The 27,857-nt window shown below is 43.4% G+C and overlaps 1 protein-coding gene across 1 annotated transcript; it reads right to left on the bottom strand.

Moving 5' to 3' along the window:
• Positions 1 to 6,819: 6,819 nt before the first annotated feature.
• Positions 6,820 to 19,575, bottom strand: EIF2S2 (eukaryotic translation initiation factor 2 subunit beta). The gene is made up of 9 exons (XM_032198265.1): positions 19,419 to 19,575; positions 14,891 to 15,071; positions 13,805 to 13,908; positions 12,514 to 12,649; positions 12,088 to 12,188; positions 11,496 to 11,644; positions 10,590 to 10,646; positions 9,442 to 9,527; positions 6,820 to 8,684 (listed from the first exon to the last, which is right to left on the bottom strand). Exons 1-9 carry the CDS (start codon positions 19,431 to 19,433, stop codon positions 8,509 to 8,511), a joined length of 1,005 nt encoding a protein of 334 aa, XP_032054156.1. The 5' UTR covers positions 19,434 to 19,575; the 3' UTR covers positions 6,820 to 8,508.
• Between the last annotated feature and the right edge of the window lie 8,282 nt (positions 19,576 to 27,857).

Here is a 27,857-nt window from a genome sequence, read left to right as displayed (position 1 = left end):
AAGAACACTGCTGGGGAAGCGACCCAAGGCATGAGGGAGGTGAACAATGCTAACACCACAAAAACAACACTAGAAGCCAAACATTTCAGAACCTTAATAGCAAAAACAAGGACCAAAAATGTGTTTGGCTTCTCTAATTTACTCCAGACCCGGCTTTCAAAGCCACTTGATATATTGGCTGTTTTTTTCTTGAAAAACAGATCCCAGCTGCAGATGGAGCTGTGCTACAAAAAGCTTTTGAGAGATCTGGTTTTACATGAATCAAAGCAAAAATCCACTGGGAATTGTTCTCATCTACAAAAAAAAAAAATTAATAATGCATTCGAGGAGCATTCAGCAGGGCATAATAACACTCACCCACCCATCCTCACTGGGGCTGGTTATCTCACCCAGACACTGCACTGGGAGAAGGAAGCCAGAGGAGATACCGGGGTGTGTGGTGGGGCAGTGTCAGGGAGCACACAAGCAGCACTTTGCTGTTTATGTATGGAACAACATACACTTCCCACGATGTTAGATCACAATCCTTCACTGCAATAATTGTAAACGAAGACACAAATATCACGTGCTGCTTTTGCAACTGCTCCTCACGGCTTTCAACTCACACCTTAATAGGTCTGAATTATCCCCCCAGCAGGAAAAGCACTTCCCAGCAGCAGAGCGTGCAAAACCAGCGCTTGTCTGTGGGAGCCAGGTACTGCAACTGCTGGAGCCAATGCAGAACCAGCCAGGCCGAAGAGCAGCGCTCACCTACGAGAGTCACACTTGATCTGTCCTCTTCTGAGACTATTTCTGTCTCTCAAAACTGCTGTCTCACCTCCCTGTAATAAACAGAACATCTTGTTTTGTTGCCATTGTTTCAGCTGTGCTGGTAGCAGGGAGCTTTTTCAATTAGATAAAAATAGATAAGTTGAAAGTAGTCTGCACGTTGCTTTCTTTCCACAATCATGGAGACCTTTTCCCACAACAGAATTTTTGCTAGGAGATCATTTTCCAATCTAAGACATCTCCACAATTTCCCCTCCCAAATAGCATTATCAAATGAGCAACAATAATTTTCTCCCAGACAACAGCTAGGAACTTTCTGAATTTGTAGTTTAGCAACCCAGCTGACGGGTCTGGGGGTGATGTTTGGAGAAGATCTGCTCTGGCCAACTGCTAAACGCATCCTGGGGAGCAGCACAAAGAGCCTGTTGAGTGCGAGCCAGAAAATAAATGCTAAGAACACGATGGCACAGAGTATATGTGAAGAGCAACCCAACTTACAGATTGAAAAGTCCTGCTTATCCCCTAATTTGTACACAGAGTTATAAAACATAGGCAGAGCACCAGTGAAAAAAATAATGTTTATAGCCAAATTCCTCCTGTCCTTCCGAAAATGATGACTGGGCATAGGGGTGGCTGGACAGAGCACCTGATGGGAGTGAGCAGGGAGGGATGGGCACTGTAGGCTGTGTTAGTTCCCACCTCTGCTTCATCCCCATCAACTCTGATCCTGACAGCATTCCCCTCTTCCCTTCATTTTCTTTTCCTTTCCTTCCCTTTGTTTTCTTGGCTCCTTTTAAGCATAATTTCAACCCTCAAGGCTGTGGGTATACAAGATGCACTCCATCACACTCTCCTGTAAAATGCTCAATGCTCAACAGGTGAGGCATGATGTACTAGGCCTTACGAAGTAGAAATGTAAATCTGATACACAAAATCATCTTTTTAACAGCTGTGCTCTCAAACAACAGTATTCCAAGCCAGCAGGAATCCTAACCCAGAACCAGCGCCTCTGCACACACAAATCAATAATTTTCTGGTTGCATTTATTTTTTTTTCCACAGCATTTGCCCACTTGCCCAACCCTCACCGTTTGTTCTTCTTATGCTTTATGGTTAATCATATTTTCTCATTACCTATGCATCACCGTGGCTGGAATGGTGCCAGGTTTTGGATGGAGGAGAAAAATAATGCTGATAGCACCGGCTGTTGCAGTTGCTGCAGAGCAGGGCTTGCACAGAGCCAAGGACTTCTCAGCTCCTCGTGCTGCCCTGCCAGTGAGCAGGGGGGGCACAGCCAGGATACAGCTGGCCCAAGGGACACCCCATGCCATAGGGCGCCCTGGGGAACAATAAAACTGGGGGGAGGATGGTGCTGCTCAGGTACTGCTGGCTGAGCACCAGTCAGCAAGTAGTGAACACAACTGCATTCTGCATCACTCTTTTTGTGTGTTTTGTTATAATTTCCCTTCCTTTTCTAACCTGTTAAACTGTCCTTATCTCAACCCACAGGTTTTACCTTTTTTTCTGATTCCTTCCCCAATCCCATGAGAGGTGAGGAGGTGTGAGCAAAGGGCTGGGTGGTGCTGAGCTGCCTGCCGGGTTAAACCACATCAGTCCTTTTGGCACCCCAAGACAGAGCACGAAGGGTTGGGTTAATGATAGATCTGACCAGAGCATGTCAGAGAGAACAAACTTGCCTGCTGTATTTGTTTAATAGTTGCTGTGATGTTGCTTTTTTTGCTCTCATTGTTGGATGAGTTTTGAGAGTTGTGTTACATGACCCCTTACTTGCTGTGTATGCTCCCTGCTTTGCTTTTATCATCTTTGGGGGCAGGTTTAGGGTTGCTTTTAGTTTTATCACTTTGCTGTGCTGTGTGACACTGGTTTATAATATGATCAAAGCACCGGTTGTGAGCCTAATCTGGTATTTGTACTCAGCACTGTCGTCATCTCTGTACTTCGGGAACTATCTCTTGGGAGCTATTAACAATTACACCCTGTACCTTTCCTCCTCAGAGAGTCCATCTGTGGGAAAGACAAGGGAGGACACTTTCCCCTGCTCCTTCACCTTCCCTCACTTCATCATCCTCCTCTCCTCCAGGCTCACTACCATAGCTCTCGAGAATTTTGGATGTTCCAAGCAGCACAATCCTATTGCCATGTATCCTGGACGCGATCCTGGTTTTGTCTAAAATCAAACATATTTAAGAATACCACCCAGAGGTCTGCAGGATGAATCTGGGTGGCAAGGTGTGTGGAAAGATAGAGGCAGGCATCTATCACTGTTGGCACCTCCAGTAGTTCTGTACTTGCCCCCTGATCAAGTGCGGAATCCTTAAAAAACTGAGAGAATGAATAAAAAAACGTTATGCCTTGATCCTGGCAATGCCAGAGGGCTTCAGCTTGCTGCACTGTACTGGAGTCTGACATGTGCCTATCAAACAGTAACAGACACCAGTAACACCCTCACGAGGAGGAGCTCACCACCTCTGGTGACGGACCCTGAGACTGAGGCAGTGCCAGCCCCCCTGTGCAGAAGAAACAGTGAATGTAAAAGTCAGCTTGCTTAGTAAGGAAGGAAACTCCTGCTAAGAAGGGGAAGGATTCACATTTACAAGAAGCGAGTAATGAATACTATGACAAGGAGCAAAGAGGCCCTGCCCAGCAGAGGAAGGGGACGAGCAGGTTTGTTGGCTGCGTGGATCCACCTTGGATGTGCCTGGCCCATCAGAACACAGGAGCGTGAGTCTCTGGAGGACAGCAGTGCACAGTGTACCCTAATGCCACCAAGCTGTATTTCTGGAGTGGCGGGGGATCCCCAGTTAACTGTGCTGGAGGCTGAAGTGAGACTAACTGGGAATGAGTGGCATGAACAGCCCCTGGGGACTGGCCCAGAGGCTCTGTGCTCAGCATAGACTACATGAGGAAAGGGAAGTCCAAGGACCCCAGAGGGCTTTTAGCTGTTTGATGTCCTCCATCTCCAAGGCAGCTATGCTATCTGCCTGTCCCAGTCTCTCAAAGAACCCTTCTCTTGTAGGTTTGCTGAGGGTTGAAGAACAGCAGGTGCCAGTCTCTACCACAGCTGTGCATCGGCAGCAATATCACACCAACCAAGACTCCCCAGTTTCCAGTCATGAGCTCAGCCATCACCTAGAGAGCCAAAGAGTGATCAGCAAGGCTCGCTCACCCTTTAACAGTTCCATACGGCCAGTGCAAAAGTCTAATAATGAGTGGAGACTGACAGGACTACCACAGCCCGAGTGAAGTCACTCCACCACTGAACGCTAGTGAGTTTTTCTCCATCCCTTGGCAGCAGCGTGCAGGCCCCAGTTTGCTTTCCCTTGCAGGGATGTCCTGTCCACCTGAAGTTGGCTGCCCCAGGGGTAGAAACCCAGCCCTGGCCTTGGAGCCAGACAGCCCTGCAAGAGGGGGAAGCTCCCCAACACCTGCAGCGCATTGGTGAGACCATCATGTGGGGCAACACAGTGGACAAAGTATTTGAGAAAATCTTTCTGAAAGCTGGTTTTGCTGTAAAACAAAATAAAGGTCAAGGCACCTGCACACAGATACAGGTTTTAGAAAAACGGCACAAGGGGCATCGCCAGAGCCCAATGGAAGTGATCAGAACATGAAATTGCCAACTAGCAAAAAAAGAAACGCAAGATTTCTTAAGCACAGAGCCTCCCCCACATTCGTGCTGGAAAAAAGGCTATTTCAGTGCTAAACAGAAAACACAGTGTAAGGCTTGCAACAGGCTCTGAGGGCCATAAAGACACTTGAGTACACAAAACTAAAAAACTAATAAAACTAATAAAATTTATTTTTCTTCTTCTTTAAAGAAGTGAGTATTACCAGATGAGGATTTTAAGACCACATTAGAAGTGCCAAGATCCAGCCATGACCCTTAACACAGCAGTTATATTGGACACTTAGGGCTTGTGCATGTTCAGGCATCAAGGCACACAGGTGTGCTCCATCCCAAGCAAAACAGTTCCACATGGAAAAAAAAAATACAGGAAACCTTCAGAATAATTACCCAAAGCAGCAAGCAAGGCTGGGGGGGAAGAAAAAAAAACAACAGGGGTTTAAAGTGTATTTGTGTTGGTAGAGAATTCAGAAAGACCTCAAAAAGAAAGGAGTTTGAAAAAAAAAAAAAAAAAAAAAGATTTTCTCTTGCCTGTAACCTGACATGAAAACTTCAGGTCACAGCCGCAAAAATCCAGATACCACGGTTAATTTTATTCACTTTTACATAAACTTTTCTCCTTCCAACATCTCAATTGATAGTTTCCGAAGATCTCTTAGAGCCCACAGATTTTCCATGGAAAATGGAAAGGACTGAAAAGGGAGGTATCTATGCATTTCCGTTGGGTATTCAGCAGAAAAGTGATTAATAACATAGATGTCAAGTTATTACTGTTGGATTTCAGAAATATGCAGTTGCTTGCAACATGTAAAAGAGAAAGATGAACAGCAAGCTTGCACAGCGTGGAACAAACCTGCTGGTATAGTCACAAGCAGAAGGGAAACGATGTTCTTCTTCCGGAAAAGAAAAGCCAATTCCTCAAGTCTGAGGTAGTATTTTTCTTTTCAGCATCCTTCAAGTCTGCATTTTCTTCTCCTTGCCCATCATCCTAGCTGACCAAGTTTCCCTGTCCAACAAGCCCCACACTGACACAAACTGGGGATTTCAGGGTACAGTGTGTATGACCAGAGGATACAATACATGACCAGAAATTTCACACACAAGAACTTACAATGCTGCTTCTTCACGCTTCTTTATACCATTTAAGGTTATAATAAATACATTGCTTTAAATCCTCTGACCAAAAGCTTCCATTAAAAAGCAGTTAGGCCCACTGATTTTCTTCATAGTAGTTAGTTCAGCAGAACCGAGCCAGGTGACCTCAGAGGAAGATTATTCCACCCCCCTTGCAGCAAACCAGGGAACTACGCCTGTTTTCATTCCACTGATTACAAAAGTGACCTTGCTCAAGTCACTAAAGTCTTCAAGTTCCAGCTCCTTGTCTGCACAAGGGAGATAGTGTTTACTTGGCAAGTGTGTTATAAAGCCATTATTTCTCTTACAAGGATATCAATATATTTTAGTCCAATTGACCAGAAAACGACCCCTTTACAGTTCTCCCAGGATCTCCAGCGATGTGTTTCAAGACTCTTTTTCTTGTTTTGGGCTGGAAGATGTGTTGCATCTTTACTGAGGAAGAGACCTGCAATAGCTTAGATTATTTAAAGGTGTATGACTCACAATACAGCAGATGTGGAGAGAAGCAAGCCAGCTGTACCAGTGTGGTCCAGTACCAGTGTGGTTAGCTCCCCAGCTCTTCTCCAACCCATTAAAACAGGGATTTTATTCTGCTCCACACAGTCTGTGACTGCCAAATAAAAATCTAGTTCTCACACCTTCACCAGTTCCATACAGCCAAGTTTTAACTCATAAAGAGGAAATCATGGAGAAACAACTGTGTGCAGCCAAATACTCCACGCAGTCCCAAGGCAAAGCTACTACCTTGCTGTTACAAAATCCATCCCTAAGCTGCTTGCTTATAATAAGCAGAAGCACATAACCTTATTTTTTTTCTGCCTCTGAACATGTGACTACACTTCAAACACAGCAGTCTGGCAAACAGTAATATGCATACAATACATACAGAGGACTATATTTGGTTTAGAACAAACACTGGGAAAAGTTTTTTTTTCCCTTTTATTATTGGTGTTTTAAATCTAAAAACTGCTCTTAGACAGAAGACTTTTCATGTGCCAGTGACGTTCCTCCACAAGTAAATTGAAGTCCACACCTCGAGATATTTCAGCCAAATAGTAGTCACCAAAACCAACGTTTTCATGAAGACACTCAAAATACACTTATAAAGCATCTGTACTCACCAGGACACCTTCCATGACAGCTCTGAACAGTGATTTACTTCTTCATTAACAATCTTTTTGATCCAATACAACAAAGTCAAATTTTGTATTTAACATACTAGAACACAGTACCAGCTCAAGGCAATACTGTATTTTTTTTTTTTTTTTTAAAGGCAAGAGTTCTTTAGAAAGGACAATAAAGGTATTTGACCCAGGAAAGCACACATGTAAAAACAGAAGCGTTGTTCTTTAGCTATTTCAGTGTGCCCAACAGCATGCCACTGAAAGAAGGCATCTAACACTTCTCCAAAAAGTTTTACTTCCAAGTAGAAGGCTATTTGCTAGAGAGGGAAAAAAAAAAGAAACAAAAACAAAGAATACAACAATAATGTTACAAGAGGCACTGATCCTGGCTTTATTCACTTAAAGATACATCCAACATTTGTTATAGCTCACTTGAAATTCAAAATGCTTTTAAGAAACCAACTATAAAACTTTGATTTTTGCCTTGCAGTGCTGTCAAGTTTTCAAATAGCAAGTGACTTCCCAGAAAAACTGTGCTGTGTATTAACATACATACAAAGATTAAAACTTGGTAGAAACCTTTCAGTTTCTGTTATTTGATGAATCATGTTCAAAATGACCACCATTTTCTCTGGGGAGGACGCTACTCTGCTTACCTGCAGGGATGGGTGTCAGCACTCCTGAGCTATTGCACCTTATCCTAACCCTGCACTGTTTCAGGGAGTGGTAAAATGACAGTTGACTTCTATTCCCCCCCATTACAGTACTCATAAGGGATTTCACTCCCCATTTGCATCTTCACACTTGGCAGCTGTAACAATTTTTTTTTCAGCACTAAAAAACTAGTCAGGACAGCACTATGCACGTCCCCTAGAGATTACAGATACTGACTGCTAGCAGAGATAAGTACGTTTTATAATCAAAAGACGTCAATGCGTTAATTTGGAATACAAACTACTTGGCAGTATCTTCTGTTAAATTCAAGATATATATAACTGTGTTGCAGCCATCATATAACGATGTTTCCTACAATCTTTTTTTGCTGCATTTAGATATTTTTATTAAAGTGGTAAAGAGTGCAGGACTTAAGAAATATAAACATTTTTCTATTAGAAACTGCAAAATTTAGTACTATGACACTATGAAAGCTTACAATACAGCAATTGTGTTATCAATCCCGTGTTAAGATTCAGCATCAATATGGTGTCTGAACTAGCTCAAAGCTCTATTCTGCCTTATAAAGCAGTATCAACCTGTCTTGATGTCACTTTCTGTGCAAAATGTGTTCCCATACTAATGCAGCTATAAAAGCACAAGCAGTTCTCATGTTGGTGTATCATCCTTATTTTGTGAATGGTTTCTCTGTTTAATAATAGCCTACCTAGAAATCAGCCATCACACAAAGGCGAAATAACCTTAAACTTCTATCTGAGTATTGGGCATAGTTCAGTGACATGATCTGAAAGGACAACACACCAACCATTCCCATCAACTGTTTAAATAGGAAACTGAAGGAAAAATCCAAATCGAAGACACTCACTGTTACAGTATCTTTAATTTATCTTGTGTTTTACAGAAGTCTGAATGGATTAAAAAGCACCTCCTTTCCCATCACATTCTTTATAGTTGGTAAAATATATTCAATGAGCAAATGTATGTGAACAGCTTGAGGATCTGCATCTTGCAAGGATTTCACAGACCAATCAATCAAAAGCCAAATTTCTTGTAGTTTTTACAATCTTGTTTTAATACAATGGTAAATCCATTCCGATTGTAAACCTGTCCAGTCATATCTCCCCAGAACACTTTGCAAAATCCAGTGTTGATTAGCAAACTAGTTAGCTTTGGCACGGAGCTGTGCTCTCTTGCCTGTGACAGCCTGGAAACCAGTTTTGATGCTGGCGACGGAGCAGCGAGAGTGGCAGGTCTCACACTGCAAGAAATATAATCTGGTGTCCTTCTGTAGGATTGTGTCTGGTGACCGACATGTATGACAGGTGACATATTCCTCTGCAGGAAAGGAATTAAGTTGCAGTTAAAAAAATGCATTACCATCAGAAAAAAAATCACTTCTTCAGCCGTTAGTTTAACTGTTGTCTTGAAAGGATGCTCAAATTCACCTACTGACTTAGAAGTGGCTTACTATGAAAGTCACAGAGGTTCACATAGACTAAAAATACTTCCTTGTTCCTAAGTTAACAAAGAGTAGGTTTTGTACATCTGGTACACTGTGCCCTGACACCAGTGTTTTAAGAAGTAATAACCAGCTAAGGCTTCCCACTGGCTTCCCGTGACTTACTCCGCTGAAAAAGCATTCCCACATGTCAGCAACTCTTACACAGACAACACTGTCTGAAACAGCATTTTGTTGCATATAAACTGCAAGCACAGTCTGTTAACTAGCATGTACAACAGACTTTAAGAGTAATAATTACCATTATTTTCCATAGTCTTCATTAAAACTAAGAAGTTAATGTCAGATGAAAACAGTTTTCTACCACTCTTACTGTCTTCCTCAGTACATCTCTGCACCAGGACAGAGTATGTCCTAAGTGCTCACTATACAGTATAACCATATAGTTATGCATTCTTCCTATCTATTCTTACGTATATGTATCCTTCACTTGCATTATTCCATCACAAAGCAGCAAAGTCATAGTTTGTTAGCACAGAACCTCTACAGCATGCACACGTGCAGAGGGGCATGCTGGCCCACACACGGCCCGTCATTAGAAAAATGTGTAGCGGAAAGTGGAGTTATACTTACTGATATATCTTCTCAAAACATTTTCTATCTGTTTTTGCTGGAATCTTCCTTTGATTACAAGTTGGTTGTTACCATCTATTGAGCCACTAATTTAAGAGAAAAATGAATTTTAAATAATTGATTTGCAGAAGACATCAAATAAAAAAAGTATATGAAGTTAGCAACTTGAAGCAAGTTAACTGAGGCATTCTTTAAGGTAAGAGTAAGCCAGAATTACATTGTGGGGAAAAAGAGAAATATGTAAAATTCTGACAGCACTTGAAAACCTATACAAAGTTTTGCCCAAATATAACTCATTACAATAAAAACAGACTCCAGCAGAGATCAGCCTCATAGTTAAGCTGCCCTACCAGGAGAGATGCACAGAATTGAGAACTACCACCTGTTTGTCTCAAAGAAGTGACCGCGACAACTCTACTAAGGTAGAATACTACTACAATCCTCTTCTAGCCATTCTAATGTAATAAATTAAATGTTTTTTCAGACCACATTTTCTAAGTTTTTGTTTAAGTTATCTGAAGCTGAAGAGATCTCAATGTCTAGAGTAAAAGGCATTTGTTATAACCACATTGCAATTAGATAGCTTGATTCTGTACATCTACGTACAACATTATTTTACTATCTTCAAGACAGAAATAAAGACAACCAGAGTACATTGTCACAGAGTAAGATCTTTTATCAAAAGCATTTAAAAGCAACAAAGCAGCTTTTATGCTAAGACAACTGGATTTAACTGTGGCATTAAACAGAATAACTAGCTACATGCCCTCAAAACTTCCCTGAGGCAGGCAGGCATTCTCTCTTCCTCAGCAATCCTAAGGCTTAAGTTGAACAGGAGCCAAACAGCCATCCTCACCAATTGAGACAAACAGCACTGCTATCAGATCATTTTTGGAGAAAGGTCCCAGACAAGGAATTTGAAGTGCTATCCAAACTGTTCCCTGGGACTTATAGCTTGCCTCTGTACCTCTTCTGTGAAATGGTGTCTCTTCAATCACCCAGCACAGCATCTGGGTGCAGGGAAGAAGAGCCTGATGTTCAAGCACATAAAGTACAGACCTAAAACCAGGAATCTTATTTTTGATCAACGGCAACTATGTTGTCATTGCTTCCTACAAACATGCACACCCACAGCCCAATAGCCTTACCTTGTACCCAATTCTGCCAACAAAAACGCCAGGAGATGTTTTGGCTGACGATGTAATCTAAAAATAAAGTATGGATATCTTTAACCCCCCTCCTTCAGAGAAATTTGATATCTATACAGGGATGGTAAGTTAAAATGATCTTAAAGTACAAAGTTTGAAAGGGCAGTGCCATAGGGTCTGTACCAAAGAGCATATGCAGACAATGAACTAAGGACACAAAGCTTCACAGTCCACAAAACAGAAAGCACAATTTCAATAATTACTCTCTAATTAAAATGAGAGAATTGTATTTCAGATTTTCCACTCTTAACCCTCAACACACTCCCAGTGCCCTTCGTTTAGTATATTACCCAGGTCCTCCATATGATTATGCCAGAAAAGTCCTTGCTTACGAAATCAGATAGATATTCCTAGAAGTGCCCACAAATAATAGAACTGACTTCACAAGAAATACTCAGATAGAGAAAGCACAGGGGAAAAAAATACTGAACTCCACGCTATTTACCAAGAGAACAGTATTTGTAGTTCACCTCAAGATCAGAATTCACCCCTAACATCCATCCCAACCCAAGTCTTGCAAATAAACACCACTGAAGACCAAACCACACACACTTCTAGAAGTGAGAACACTCAAAAGAGCTTTAGGTTTGGTTTCAGTCCCTGAGGCCCATGAAACAAGCCTACCATTTTGGTATGTACAAAGTTCAAAGTTGTCTCAATAAATCACCTTCATAAATACCTTTCACATATATAACAGAGGAAAATAACAGTATGATTGGAACAGCTTTCAGTTTGGTTTGTCACTGTTGTTTTTTTTTTTTTTGTGGTTTCCAAAAAGCATTCATTCAACAGCCAACAGCACAGAAAATTCCACTATTCTTGGGAAATATTAAGAGTAAAACTTACAATTTGCAGATATCTGTAAAGTTGACAAAAGATGTTTTCTTGGTCCCTACTCTTACGACCTGCGGAGGCTTCATGACAAATTTCCGTTTTTCTCCAGCTACCATATCTGGGTTTTTTTCCCGCATGATGTTAAATACCCTATTGAGTAACTGCAAAAAAAAAAGGGGGGGGAGGTGGTTCACATCATTTGAGACATGTAAGACATTCATGCTGAAGTACACTGTTAATGCTACCTCAGATGTTTAGAGGCAATGAATATTAGATAGCCTTTGTCTATTAACACTTCCCCATAAGCTTTTCAATGCACACTTTAAAAAAAAAAGTTGTACTAAATGCAGAAGATAGAAGCTGTTTTCACAGAGGTTTACTTTATAATGTCCAAGTACCTCAGTGTGCTTGCAGAGGCATTTTAATATTGCTTTATGTGAAAACTAACTATGACAACAGATGTGCTTTCTGTTATTTTTCTGATCATGTGCTTCTGAATGTAAGATCTTTAGTTTTAAGTAGGAAATGGGATACACAAACACAAGGCTCTGCACTGCCGGAGCACTTTAACATGTAAAATACTTCGAAAGCCTTTTAACATTACCTCATCATATGTGTAGTCCCTTTCTGAGCCTGCCCACGCAGGTCCTGACTGAAGACTAAAAGAAATTCCATCATCTTTTTTGCTATCTTCATCTTCAAAAGCTGTAAAGAAAGTTGTTTTTCTTAATGAATCCTAAACAAAGTAATTCTTTAACCTTGCGTGTACATTTCTAAGAAGTGCATCGAAAGAAGATTTTACTAAGACAGGGACAGAATTGTTCCCTGTTTGTCTGCCTAGAAGAGACACCAGCACTTACAGTGAATTCATACAGCACTTCTACAGAAGATTTTTTTTTTTTGATAATCGTGACTGGTAAAAGTAACAAAATTAATTTTGAAACCAAAAGATACTTCAACAGAACTTATTCACCTATAATGTGGACTACATATAATTTTCAACATCTCCCAGGCTACATTATACTTTTACCTTCATCCTTCTCCATTATCTCATCTTCATCTGGAAACTTCACATACTTTTTCTTCTTCTTCTTATTGCCCAGCATGATATCAAGGTCGTCTTCAGGTTCTACTACCTCTGGCACATCTCCCTCAATTTTTAAGTCCTACAAACAAAAAAAATATATATATATATAATTTACAGTATTGAACAAATTATACCAGTTGTACACTATACTAGACGAACACTAGTATTATCCACTAAGATCCTGAAATGTAATAAGTAAGAACTGAAACTGTAATATGTTGAATAAAGCACTGCAGTACAACACATGAAAAAGGGACAGATTTTTAAATGTCAAGTTGAGATACAATGGGGTACATGCACCTAACATGTACCAGTGCAGTTAGGTATTAAAAGTTAGTCTACATTACTTCCTTTGTAATACTTGGTTTCCTATTAGGTAATCAACACAATCTTCTAGTTAACTTCTGGCTGGTCAAGAACAAGGTAACACTATACTTAGCTAAAGGAATCAGCCACATTTGGGCACTAGGGAACAAAACACCTTATGTGTCAGACACTGACATAAGGCGAAGCTGTGACACCTGCAGCCAATTCAGTCTGGTGTCACAATTCCTTCATGGATGCAGGTATGTTTCTGCACTTACAGAAAACACAGCAACCATTCGGCCTGTCCGGGACAGATCAGAGGAGCATTTTCTTCCTCAAAAGGCAGAATCTAAGAATAGCTTTACATGTAGCATAACATTTCTCTGCCCTCTTGCTGTCTGGGCTTCCCAGTTACGCTGACATGCGATCCAGAATTATGACTTGGAATAAAACTTGAGTAGAGTAAATGTGTCTTGTACACCTACTGAAATACATAACAGTAGCCAATCATTTCTAAAGAAAACACGAGAGTAAGAACAGATTTCTTAGCAGATATATACCCATTATTTGAAGGGTTGACTTGTAGAGGACTGTTTTGTGCATGGCTTCTGACATCATTTTCTTCTCTCACCCCAGAAGACAGTTACCTTGATGCTAATCAACCCTTATTACTGACTGCGGAATTACTTGCTTATTGTGCATATCAGTTTTTTTTTTTTTCTCTAATTTCCAGTCAAAAAGCCCTTACATACAAACATACTGAGCAGAACCTACTATACTTGAAGGACACTGTGAAACAAGTTTCACTATTAACTGCACCAGGATATAATGGCAGACTCAAAACAGTTCCTGCAACGTCAATCTCCAGAAAAGAAAAGCAGGAAAGTTATTTGACAATAGACGAAATGGCCTTGTTATGTAAACAGACCTTTACGCCTTCTTCCGCTTCATCTATATCAAATATCTTCTTTGGCTTCTTCTTCTTTTTCTTTTGATTGAAGAAGTTTAAATCATCCAAGTCATCTGTTGCATCTAAAAAACAAAGGATAAGCAAAAGTAGTCCAGATATTAGTAACTGTAATAAGAGTTCAGATAGTAAGGTTTCCAATGCACATCCAGTGCCTTCAAAACATTACAGCAAGACATAAGCAATGATCTGTAGCCCCCCTACAGATATCCTTCTGGTTTTCAACAGATCATTCCCCTCTACCCCGATACCTCAGCACTATTTTACAGTTCCTGTATTTTCTGTATCTTGTATCTGCATTTTCTTATATTTACCTGTTTAATCTTTCTTTGTGCTGTGCAAGAGAAATTAGATGCTTCTGCAATTATAGTAGAAATGCTCAAAAAAAAAGTGAATAGAAAACTGCAGGAGTTAAGTTTATTTTCTTTGGTCTACAGCAGGAACCAATTTTATCAAAAAAGGATTTAAGTTAACAGCATTCCCTTAATCAGGTCATCCTGAAATTGCATTGGCCTCAATCTAAAAAGCAAAATCATATATATATATACACACACACACACACACACACACTCAGAAGCATATTTCCAAATAGATTCTGAGTAGCAGCCTAGTTGCATTCACACTTGTCTAAAAAAATAGAAACACTTTTAACCATATTTCTGTAATTCACACTACAGCTTAATTGTTGAAGTGAAATATTGCCAGAATTGTGCAATTATTGCAACAACTGCATGTGGAAGATTTTAAGCTTCATGATAACTATTTTTGAGCTCCTCTTTTCACTGTCACACACAAGAGATTCTGTCTGAGTCAGGAAAGCAGAATTTGCACAAGCCACTAGTCACTTGCTCTATGTTTGTGAATGGGGCTTTAGGCAGTACAAGCAAAATATGCTTTTCAGATAGGCAGAGTATCTTAAGCTAGATCTAAACAAGATCTTAAACTAGGAGCTCAGCACCATACATTATGATGGCACACTCCTGAAAGGAGGCTTCTATCACAATACAGAACTACCCTTCAGAGTTCATCTACGTAGATTCATTTTACCTTTCTTCCTGCTGTCTTCTTCATCTGCTTCAACATCTTTGTCTTCTGTTGGCTCTGGTTCAACTTCTTTTGTTTCTGACTGCTGAGTCTCTTCTGTTTGTGTATCCCCTCCTTCCTCATCCAACATAAACGGCTTCTTCTTTTTCTTCTTCTTCTTGCTCATAGTAGGATCAAAAATCATCTGTAAAAGTCAAGAGTTCATCAGCAGCGTAATTACCACCTGCCATTTAACATTTTTAACACCTTTAAGTTTCTCTCCACATTCCTTCTGTTAAACAAACAGAAGGAATGTTAACCAGGCTTTCAGCTCAGCCTGGGATTTTTCTTGATCTGTGGCAAAGCAACACAAGTGAACTGACTCCAAAACAGTGAGCCTCAGTGTTATCACCACTGGTTTTGTTCCAAGGCACAACTAAGGAGACCAGTTACAAGGAAAGAAAAAGTTACAATGATGCTTGACAGTTTCAAACTTCTGCCGCTTTTCTCACAACAGTTATGCTTTCTTCAAGTTTCCTACTATCTGTAGGAGTTCAGCTGAAAGAATAATAAGGCTGTGAATCTTTGACAAAGTAGCTACTTCCCTGTGTTATTACCATTTTGGACTCCTACATTGAAGACAGACCACGAAGAAATCACTGTACCATTCAGCATCACAAAAACAAAGAGTCAGAACATCTATCACGCAGAACACGTGAATTTCCAGATGTATTAAAAGGGCAAGTCTTACCAAAAGCCGTCTCAACAAAAACGCTTAGGCCTAGGGAGAAACTCAGAAGCACCTGGTGATACAGCCAGGCAGGTGTCAGCTCCCAGCACTATGAAGCAGCAGAGGTCTCATCTCAAAGCTGTTTGATTCTTTAACTAAGAAAGCAGCTTAATTCAGCTAGAATGACCATGAGGAAAGCACTAACCCCAAGCATGACTTTTAATCTATTCTTTACTTAAATACCGGAGACAATCAACACAAGTTCTTCAAGTCTTCCAACACAGGATTGCCTCCTGCTACTTTTCTTTAAGATGCAAGTTCGACATCTTACCTACCCATCAGTTTTGTTACATCTGGCCAGTTTTTCTGCACTATAGTGTATGCTTATTGCTTCAAACAATTTTAGATACGTAAGAAAAACTGGAGAGTCTTACTTTCTAATAGCTGAAAAACATTCTTTCAGGTAGTTACAAGTCAGCGTCATAAAAACTTCTTACTCAGGACAACATAACCATTTCAAAGGAGCAACTCTGCAACTTCTTGTTTGGTTACACAAGTTTCTCTGTCCATAAAGCATTCTTTTCCTCACACTTCTCATTCTCCCGCATGTGATAATCTTGTGATACTCTGATTTACTGGAGCTTACGTGTTTCATAAAGGCTCTGAACTGAGGCTGAGAGGCAGCACAAAGCACTTAACGATGCTGTGATTCGAACACCCAGAAGTGTCTACATGTATGTGACAACGTAGCTTGAGGCTTTCAAAATGAAGTGTGCCTTTAGCTGTGCTAGAATGGCTCTCAAGAAAGTTCTGCTGGCTGGCTTCCCTCTCAATGCACATGTATGAATCATGCTCTGGCAAGGCACAGCAAGGAATGTTCACAACTGGTTACGCTGTTTGCTGGCTTCCTCTTGTAACCTCTGGATTCTGCTGAAACAGAAGGAAAACTGTCTGCATAGGCAAGGGCCTACAGCTTTGGGAACACCCAGATGAACACCCGTTTCAGGATCACAACCCATTTCAATGATGACACTTTCTTTGCAAGGCTCCTCAGACTTCTACACCTTCTTCTATGAAGAAGCAAACATAAGATAATGTTTTAGATCGAGTGCAATAATTGCTAAGGAACCATGTACCCCATATCACCCCCCTCTTTATAAGGAAAAGAACAGCTTTCAACCCCAAACTACCATAAAGTGTATCTTGTGTCTACAAGAGACAAGGTCTCCAGTAGCACACTAAGCTGAGTTTAACGAGCAAGGGCAACTTCTGGACTCTGCAGGTAGTTTTAAGGCTGAAAAACCAAAGCAATTAGCCTTCTGCAGAGCCTGGCTCTGACAGCCTGCTCGACTCTAAAGAGATGGCACCTAAACCCAGGCAGGGCAAGCCATGCTTCTGCAAACCCAGACCTTGTTGTAACAGGCCAACTGCTGTGAGGAAACTGAATAGAGAAGTCAGACAAGCTGAGAAGGTCTTCACCTGAGTTATTTTGCTCACCTAGAGCTTCAGTAAAAACTAAAGAGCATTCTTGGGTCATGCACAGTTTAAAAATAATAGAAGTCATGATATAAACTGACCAACCACATAACCAGGCTATTCTGTGTTTTGCCAGGTACAACACCAGAGCCCATGCCTTTTACTATACAGAAATGAATATAAACTTCCATCCTGTTTCTGCTCGCAACATCAGATTCCCATGAGGTTTTCCCCTTCTTTAAGCCACGGTTCTTTCTCACATCCAACTCCATGTATCCATTCCTTATTTCAAAGGCCTATACAGTCAAAATCCCAACTTGCAAAATTCAAGCAAGTGAAAGACAATGGAAAAAAAAAAGGAAGTTGGACTGTGAAGCTCTAATCCTAAAACATAAGCCCATGTCACCCTATACACGGTGTATACTCTACTGCAGTGGCAACTGCTGGGGATTCTACTGGAGGTTCTATTAATCCCATCTCATTAGTCCGGATAAACATAGGCATGTCTACAAAGCACAGAGCAACACCGCACTGAAAAGGTTAGTTCTGCACAGCCCTCTGTGACAGTACAAAGTTATTTATCAATCAGCACCTCAATCCCCCTTGCTGCTCAAAATGCAGCATCTTCCAGTATTATTTCCTTGGAGCTTCATAAAGCCACTGGGCCAGGAAAAAACAACAACAAAAAAAACACACAACTTTCATTTATCATTAAGTAGGATTTTATATCTTATTAAAAACCCTACTACATATAAATAGAGGTTAATGGACTGCTCATCACTTTCAGGTTTGCCTTTTGCCTTTCTCCTCCCTTGGAGGCAGGCCTCACGTTGCCTGTGTTGTACCATGCTGCTGGGCAGCAATCAGACAGGAGATGTTGCTACCAGAAAGCTTCATTTTGTTTAAAGCTCTGGAAGTTTTAAGCCACAGTCCAGAGCCCATATTTTGAAGAACACTGTACAGGTGAATCAAACCAAGGTTTCTAACACCTAGACTAGGTTTTAAGGTGCAGATTTGTTAACTGAGATTTATGTGCCTTCACCTTCGAGGATCATGAACTGTAAAAAGAGCCATCACTTGTAAAGCTCCACATCAGCTCCTAACAGCCTGCAGCTGCAGAAGGCACACGCACTCACTCTCACACGTTATTCAGAAGACCTAACAGTGACAGTTCAACCATCATACCTTTTACTACCTTCATTCTGTCAGTCTGCTAGACAAAGCAACCCAGAGATGTAACTTTACTACACTAGATTCCTGATCCCAGGTGAGTATCAGAACAAATGCATCACGCAGTATAAATAATTTAAATGATACAAACTAAATCTAAACCAGTAAGTTGTAGGCTAGCTGCTCTGTGGTCTTATGAGCATCTGAGATAGAAAGCAGCTGAAGCAAGGGTCCTAATTTCCTAACCTAGACATTAGAACTGCAGTTGCAGGCACACAATTAGGCCTAAAAATGCAGCACATTCATTCCAAGCAGCTTAATAAACCAGCCTCAGCTACCATTAAAGTAATAAGTACACTAGTTATTGTTTACTACATATGACTCACCTGTCACCAAGTTAGTGTGACTGTGCTCTGCTCATGTGGAGGAGAGCCACAGAGGCATTTTAAGCAACACCAGCAAAAAGATAGAAGCCCAAGAGCAGCCATGTCACGGATTCTGCCAGCACAGCTCCCAACAGTCACCCCTCAGGGTGCCCATAACCTCAGGCAGGGAGAGCTCTCTGTCTCCCCAGGAGAACACCTGAAATGAGGTTACTAAAGGTACAGCACACAAACCCTACGACATCTGAAAAACCCCTCAGAGACTGGCGTGTCCACTTCCCTAGGCGTGTACATAAGGAACCACCATAGCTGGATAGCTTTCAGTTATCAACCGTCGAGAAACAGCTTTCGGGGTCAGAAGACGAGATACTCAAGCCCCAAAAGCAGACGAGCCTCCAGGCCACGCGCTAAACACCGCTCCAGGAGCCCGGCACGGCGGGGGCAGGCAGGGGGGGCCGCCTGCCTTCCCCCCGGCCCTCCCCCTACCGCTGGGCCTCCCCTCGGGACCGGAGCCCCCCCCCCGTCTCCACGAGCCTGGGCGCGGCAGGGAGAGGCCCGGCAGGGCCCGAAGCCAGGCGGCGGCCCCCGGCCCGGCCCCCGCCTCCAGAGGCGGCCGCGGGGCCCCCCCTAACCCCGGGGCAGCAGCCGCCGGGGCCGGCGGTGAGAGGGGAAGGAAGGCGCCGGCCCTGCCGCGGGGCGGAGGCCTGAGGCCCGCTCTCCCACATGGCGGCCGAGGCGCAGGCCTCGGGCCCGGCTCCCCCATCCCCCGACGGCGGCGACCGCCGGGCCTCACCTCGTCGCCCGACATGGCTGCGGCCGGCAGCGGGAGGCGGAGGAGGAGAAAGAGGAGAGGAGAGGAGAGGCCGGGAGCGAGGAGCGGCGGGGCTCAGGGACGCAGCCGGCCCTCGCCTGCGACCGCCGCGCTCGCCTCTTGCATCAGCGCTCCCCTCCCCCGCAGCGCCGCGCCTGCGCACCCCGCCGCGGCGCCGGGCGGGAGCCGCCGGGATGCTGCTGCGCATGCGCGGCCGGCACGGCTCCCCCCCCCCCCCCCCCCCCCCCCCCCACACCCCTCCCCAGTTTGCCCCCCCCAGTCCCAGTCCTGAGGCACTCACTGGGGGTACTGGCACCGCCCCGCCTGCAGCCTCTGCCCGCTGCCCCCTGTCTCCCCTGCCCTTCCCAGGCGCTTGCACGCCCCGCTGAGATCCCCCTCAGTCAGTTCCTCAGACCCTTCAGGTCGTCAGTCCCATGCCAGCTGCAGTGCTAAGGCAGAGCCATCAGCCGAACCTTTGCCACAGGGGTTTTACATTTCAATATTTGCAGGCCATTTACACTTCTGGAGCCCCATAGCTTCTTAGTATGTCCTGTAAACTTAAACTATATTTTTTTACATTAGCTGGAGATTATGCACAGTACATCATTTAACTTTTTAATCAGCTGCAAGAAAAGACTGGCCATTTTGTCTATCTTTGGTCTTCCTTTTGTCTACCTTTCTTGCTTGCCTTTGTTCAAAATGATGGCACCCAGCCTGTTCTGTGCATAAAGCCATCAGTCTGGAGGTACTGTGAGGACAGGATCAGTTTTAGCTTTTCCCAGCATAACTAAAATATGTTTTCTAAAAAACCTCTGAAAGCCAAATTTAAGATTACTTTTCTCTCCTGATTCCATACCAACACCTTCCTCTGGGAATTCAGACCGTTTGTGTCTTTGTCACTTGCTGTTATGTGACAGGGATACCGTGGGTTCAACACTTATCACGAGAAAGGATAGCTATAGTTTATGTCACCCCACATAGTATTTGTCTAAGCTGTTCTTAAAAACCACCATGGACAGAGGTTCTCTCTGCAGCCTGCTCAAGTGCCTGATAAATTTCATCGTTGTTGCTACCACTTAATCCAATGCCAGGTGTAATGTCCCACAAGGACACAGAGGGTCACTGTTCGCGGTGTGTCAACCCATGGTACTTTGGAATACTGCTGTGCCTTTTCCTGTCCTGTCCCCAATGTCTTCTCTTTCAAAATGTGCAAAATCCAGCCCCTCCAGCCTTTTTCAGAGGTCTTTTCTTTCTCTTCTCATTTTCTTTGCTCTGTTCTGTACCTTACTAACATATGTGTTTCTTAAGTGCAATACCCAACCCTGGGCACAGCACTCGCATCTGATGCCTTGGCAGAACCAAATAGAGCAACATAATTACCCCTGATGCCCCATCCATAACAGATTTCTGAATAGATCCCAGAGTAAGTTTCACATTTTTCTTTGTCAGCAATACTTAAGGAGTGATTACAACCCTGGGAGTTCCACCAGTTGGGCTGTCTAATGAGTAAAACATGATACTTTGTATGTACAAAATACATACTATTTGGGAAACGCCAGAGGAAAAGCTAATGGCAGCTGCTAGAAGTGCTGTGCTGGAGTTTCGTCCCGATCTTCAGCTAGAAACCAAAGGAAGGCTGAGATGCTCCTGTCTTTGAAGCTCCTGGCTGCAGACACCGCAACATCAAAAGCATGTCTGGGAGATTGCCTTACATTGATTTTTTTCTTCTACGCTGAAATACTATTCAGGATGCAGTGCTTTTCTCTTCTGTTCTTTTCTTTGCTCTTCTTGTGAATTAAAAAAGTTCCAGAAAATTAAGACTACGTTATCTATAATTAGTAGTTACCAACATCAGCAGTCATCCAAGAACACCTGGAGCTAGTGTGTTTGATCTGATACTAGGGAAAAACAATCCTGTGTGAGTTTTGATAAGAAGAGCACACTCTGGGTTCAAGAGGTTGCAGAACCACACAGATAAATTTTTTTTTTCTTATTTTCTTGAGGAGTTTTGAGTAAGTCAGTTTTTACTGAGTCTGCTAATAGCACTTAATTCTGCTCTCAGTAAATAAATTCACTTTAAAATGCTGATTCTAAAGATGGCCATGGAATGAATGTTGTTAACCACTGGGCTGAAACACTCCGACACACATTTAACCACTGCCCTTCACATAAGATGTCTCTAAGATAGGATGGTAGCCCTATTTCCACCCAAAAGAGAGAGCCGCAAGGGTTTACTTGGATTTCAGATACTCTGTTACACAACAGTGCAGTGAAACAGGGAGAAGGAAGTCTGGAGCAAACAGGTCTATGCCCTTAGGAGAAGCCCAGAGAATGGATGAAGTAGGTTTAAAGAAAATAGTCATGGAAAAAGAAGGCTTTCTAGCAAAGCCCCACAAAGAGGACCAGAGATCAGAGGGGGCAGGGACCCCTCCCACCATCCCAGGCTGCCCCCAGCCCCATCCAGCCTGGCCTTGGGCACTGGAGGGATGGGGCAGCCACAGCTTCTCTAGGCAGCCTGGGCCAGGGTCTCGCCACCTCCAGAGTAAGGAATTTCCTCCTTACATCTAATTTGAACCTACCTTCTCTTAGTTCAAAGCCATTACCCCTTGTGCTATCATTACACACCTTGACCCAGCATCTGAAATCCAATCTTCAAACCCAACTTTCAAATCTACCCTCTTTGTCACAATACTTAGAAAAACATAGCAGTGCTTAGGCTACTGGTGTGCTAGATTCACGGTCATTATTTACTTCACAATCTCTTCTCTGTTTCTTGTCCTTTTCTTGTACTAAGTTCTTAAGTACTGATAAAATAGGTTCTATACTTGTGTTATTTTAAAGTAGATTGTTGACCAGTGTTTTGGTGGAAATTCACTTCCAGAGCATATTTCGGTTGTTTATGAGGCAGTGGAACGTGCCATAATTAGCCATAATAAACTCTTATCTTTTACTCCAAAAATGACTCTACATTGTTGCCAACTGGAGTAAAGAGCAGAATCACTCTCAAACAACTAAACAGTGAAGGGAATATTATGTTGGACTACAATTGTATGAGAATGCAAGCAAAGTCAGAGGTTTGAATCTCTTGGCAAAATTTTAAGCAGTGGGTTTAGATCAAATAGTCACTTTTGGACAATTTCAGGCAGAGACAGAGGCAGCATGCAACAGAGGGTGAAAGTTATTGTCCAAAGTTTAACGTCATGGTAACTGACAGACTCAGCAGAACAATAAGCCAAAGACTGGGGGTCTTAAAGAGGGATAACGCTACTTGCACAATCAATTACCGTTAATGCAATTCTGTTTGCAAGAATATACAATGTCTGTTGTCTGGAATCCAGGAGACGGTCAAGCTACAGGGACAGTTTCCTGCCAGTCCATCCTTGCCTGTTTCAAAACCTTGCTGTACACAGGGTAGTTCCAATAACCAGCAACTATATATATATATAAAAAAAAAAAAAAAGTTAGGTCCTTTTCCTGAGAGCCATTCTCACATGACCAGTGGATTTATTTACTCCCTTTTCTGCCTAGAGCAATCACATGTTAAGGTACACCTTGCAGGTATTTCTGGCCATCATCTTCTAGTAGATGTCTTCTCAGTTTTCCCCCACCTATACTCTGGAAGGGACCTGGTCCTGAGGGCTGAAGCCCTTAAGGCCTTGGTGAAAGTGTTTTCCCATGGGAAAGATACTGATCCTAAAGCAGAGCTTAACCCTGGAACTTGGGATTTCAATTACGTGCTATTCAAGATCCAGACAGGTTGTTTCTCACTTCTCCATTGTGGTGGTCCTTGTGGTACCTGTCAGCTGTCTCTGCAGGGAAGAGTAACAGAGATTAAGGTGACTATCACCCCCACTTGTACCATTTGCTTTCTGGATTGGGCTGTTATCTGAATCATTTCCAATATCCAGTCCCAAATCACTCATAGGCCAGAAAATATGACTGTTTCCTTCCCCCAGCCTCATACCCCAAGGGCTGGGAAATCCCCTCTGACAATGAACAGCAAATACTCATCTTTCTTGCTGCGGACAGTCTGCTTGGTTGTTTGTATCATTAACTGAGAGATCAAACAAAATAATGACCTCCACACATAGATTTAATAACAGGATGCATCAAGATTTATCATGAGATAGACAGGACTGATAAGCCTCAAGTAACTGGAACACATGTGCTGGAGTGCAAGCTATGTCACTCGTCTCACAAAAATGTGTCTCCTGCAGAGCTGGGAAGCCCCATTCATCCATCAGCCTGTCCTCACTCCCGGGGACAACATGTGCTCAGCGGAGCATCTGCAGGAGGAGAGGGTACTCCTGGGAGCCACCTGCCCCGAGCACAGGCAAGCAAAGAGGAAAAGCCTCTTACTTACCAGTGCTATTGGATTTCAAGATTTGTTCATGCACACATTCATCTCTCACTGTCCTTTGCACCTTTCATCCTTGCATCCTTTGGGATTCTGCAGCTATGAAGAGCTGTGAAACACGTGGCGAGTATGGAAGAGCAAGGCAAAAGCACAACAAGCGGGTAACAGCAAGGTCTCTGGCTCTATCGTCATAGCTCAGCCTGCCACAGAAATGCCCCCACTGTGAAGCTTCTTTGGAACGAATTGCTCTGTTATGTTATGTCCATGGAAATCCAGGGCTATTGAGCCTCATGGAGCTGATGGATTGCTGCTTTCCGCTGAGGCAGGTGAGAGCCCAGCTGCGCCCTGGGAGTGCCCCCCAGCGAGGGCTGCTGGCCGCGATGGCACTCCTCTCCACTGAGTCGCTGTCAGAGTCACAGAATGGTTTGGGTTGGAAGCAACCTTAAAGACCATCCTGTTCTACCTCCTCTGCCATGGGCAGGGACACGTCCTGCAAGCCCAGGCTGCCCTCAGGCCCCCCAGCCTGGCCTGTGGCACCCCCAGGGATGGGGCACCCACAGCTTCTCTAGGCAGCCTGGGCCAGGGCCTCACCACACTCAGAGTACGGAATTTCTTCCTTACATCTAATCTGAGCCTGCCCTCTTCTAGTTAAAAGCCATTACTCCTTGTCCTATCATTACACCCCTGACAAAGAGACCCTCCCCAGCTTTCCCCCTTTAAGTGCTGGCAGGCTGCTGTGAGGTCTCCCTGGAGCCTTCTCTTCTCCAGGCTGAACAACCCCAACTCCCTTGGCCTGTCTTTGTAGGAGAGGTGCTCCAGCCCTCTGATCATCCTCTTGGCCCTCCTCTGGCCTTGCTCCAATAGAACCCTATCCTCCTGTGGGGACCTCAGAGCTGAACACAGTTACTCCAGGAGGGGTCTCAGGAGAGTGGAAAGGAAAGGGAGAATCACCTCCCTCAACCTGCCTGCAGCCCAGGTTGGCTTCCTGCGCTGCAAGTGCCCACATTTGCTGGCTAATGTTGAGCTTCCCATCAACCAACACCCCCAGGTCCCTGCTCTCAATTCATTCTCTGCCCAGCCTTGTATTTGTGCTTGGGATTGCCCCAGCCCAGGTGCAAGACCTTGCCCCTTGTTGAACCTCATGAGGTTTGCACAGGCCCACCTCAGGCCTGCCCAGCTCCCTCTGGATGGCATCCCTTCCCTCCTGCATGTCGGCTGCACCACACAGCCTGGTGGCACACGTGCTGAGGGCACACTCCATCACACTATCCTTGTCAGTGACAAAAGTGTTAAGCAGCACCGGTCCCAAAACCGAACCCTGTGGAGAACCCCTTGCCACTGGTCTCCACTTGGCCCTTGATCAGTTGCCCGTGACCCTTTGAATGTGCCCACCCAGCCAGCCCCTTCCCCACTGTGAGAAACACTCCATAGCCAATAACATAGGTTCAGGCGAGGATCTCAGTGAAGCAGCAATTTTATTCACGATTGCAATGGCAGGTGTCCCAGCAGCAGGAGTGCGCCTACTAGTTCCATAACACTGTTTATATACTTTTTTTTTCTTTTTTTCTTTTTTTCTTTTTTTCTTTTTTTCTTTTTTTCTTTTTTTCTTTTTTTCTTTTTTTCTTTTTTTCTTTTTTTCTTTTTTTTTTTTTTCAACTGGGTAATCCAGGTTCACAATCTACCTGGTGCTTCACAGACAATACATGGCTTTTGGTTGCCGGCCTGTTATAAATCAAATTTATTTTGCCTTTTTTACTCTCTGAGGTGGTAACGTTTCTTACACCCCAATTTCCACCTAATCGCTCTAAGGATTCTGGTTGTCTGCATTTTACAAGACCATCTGTTAAGCTTTCTTATCACTGCAAGCATACCTCAATACCACATTCCTTCCCTCTAAACAGTGTAACTCTGTGCAAAACTAACGTTTTTATTCCCACATCACCAGCGGCCCCCCGCCAAACACCCTAAAATCCCTCCGGCCTGGTGCCGAAGCGCTGCCCGCCCGTGGCCGCCAGGGGGCGCCGGTGCCCGGGCTGCGCGGGGGGGGGGCCGCGCTCAAGGCCTGGGACGCGGCGGGGAGGGGGCCGCGCAGGGGCTAGGAGGGGGTTTGGGGGGGATTTGGGTTGAGTTGGTAACACACGGGTGTTTTAGCTTTAGCACAGGGCTAAAGGCTAGAGCCTTGGGGGTGCACGAGTGGCTGGGGGGGCACAGCCAGGACGGCTGGCCCCAATGGCTGGGGGGACATCCCGTGGGACGGTGTGGGGATAAAATCCTGGGGCGCACTGCTCAGATCGGGGCTGGGCAGCAGTGGGCAGGTGGCAAGCAACGGCACTGTGCATCGCTTGCTTTGCTATTCTTTTATCACCATTATTATTGTTATTCTCCTTTTTTGTCCTATTAAACTGGCTTTATCTCACTCAAGAATTTTACCTTTTTTCTCCGATTCTCTGCCCCGTCCCAGTGGGATGGGGGCTGTGAGCAAATGGCTGCCTGGTGCTGAGCTGCCTGCTGGGTGAAAGCAGCACCAAAGCAGCTATGTGAATAGCCTCTAGCAGTGCACCCTGAAAAAAGACAGCACCCTAAACACACTGCTTGGGATTAGTTCTGCTGTCTCCAACCCCATGCTGTTTTAAATACGCTGTTTGCAGACATTTTCAACAGTTGCTGAGAAATTAGATACCAAATTCCATTGCAGACAGTGGATACAGACAGCCTAACTCTCCTATATCATGAGTTAATTTTCTAAGCTTTCTGCCTGAGCAGCTGCACAGTATGTCCTTTGAAATAAACATTTAATTCAGTATGTGAGAAATGGGCAGCTTGGGATCCCAGGCCCACATAACATAACTAGAGTCAGATTTCCACATACCTGCCATGGCAGCTGTAGTCCAGAGCTTGTCTGGGAGTTCCCAGGTGACCATGAATCCTAATGCAGATGCTGCTACTATCCCTCCTATTGCTTTGCATAACAAAAACCACAGATAAATCCATTCTGGAACAAAGTAACATGCAGACAGGTTTTGCTGGGTACTGTTACAAAATAGGAAGAGAAAGAGGGTTAACAGATCTGGGTTTTAAAAAAGCAGCAAGTAAACTGAATGGACAGCATTGACAAGTTTTAGGTATGGCTGAGAAAGAGCAAGCTAAACAAGGCTTGGTCCTCTAAGCTAAGAGATTAAGCTAAGAGGTTCATGTTCAATTCCTCCCATATTCACAGGAGCAGAGGACTTCCTACCTTTTTTTGCACATCAGGAAAATTGCATCAGTACAACCTGTTCCAGCAGCCTCTTTAACTTGTAACAGAAACTGCCTGCAAGCCAGTCACATTTGCAGAGGTGCCAGTATTTTCAGTGAAGTATTTCCCACACTTGAAGGCTAATTGGATCAAAAGCATTTGAAGTTTCATTGCTGTTCTTAAGTGTCATCTCACTCAGTAAGAATTGTCAAGTTATAGGATGGATGATGAGTAGCACAATGTGTACACAAGATTTTAATTGCATCCATATAAACAAAAAGCAAGTCCTATTTTAATTGACAGAAAATGCTCTGTTCCATGTCTATGTTTCAACAAGTTGCATGTGGATAAAAATGTCAAAGGTACATCTATTAAGGATATAAGACCAAAACCAACCTTTTTCAGATTTGTTGGAAATGCCACCTTCTGTCACAGGTTTTCATCAGGCAAATATAGGAAGAAAATGGATGCATGAGACCATATGGCTTAGATTATTTTCTCATAATAACCCCTAAACTGGAAGTTGACACATACCTATTAGTGATAATTGATGAGATAAATCAACAGTTTTTTAGTTTTTTTTTTTTTTTTGGTTTTGTTTGTTTGTTTGTTTTAAGCATCAACAGAATTAAATAACTTCTTGGTTCTGCAGTTCAGACAATTGCCTAGGAAAAAAGAAGAAAGTAGTTAGATCCAGTTCCAAATTGCTACACAGGTGCAGAACTCTTTGTTAATGCATCTATTTCGCCAAAGCAGCAACTTATTGTTCTATTTTGTAAATTTATAAATGATTGACTTCAGTCAAAATAATTCTCTCAGAGGAAAAGGC

This window comes from Aythya fuligula, chromosome 16 (assembly GCF_009819795.1).
Source record: "Aythya fuligula isolate bAytFul2 chromosome 16, bAytFul2.pri, whole genome shotgun sequence".
Classification (NCBI taxonomy): Eukaryota; Metazoa; Chordata; class Aves; order Anseriformes; family Anatidae; genus Aythya; species Aythya fuligula.
This window is presented reverse-complemented; position numbering and strand designations above follow the sequence as displayed.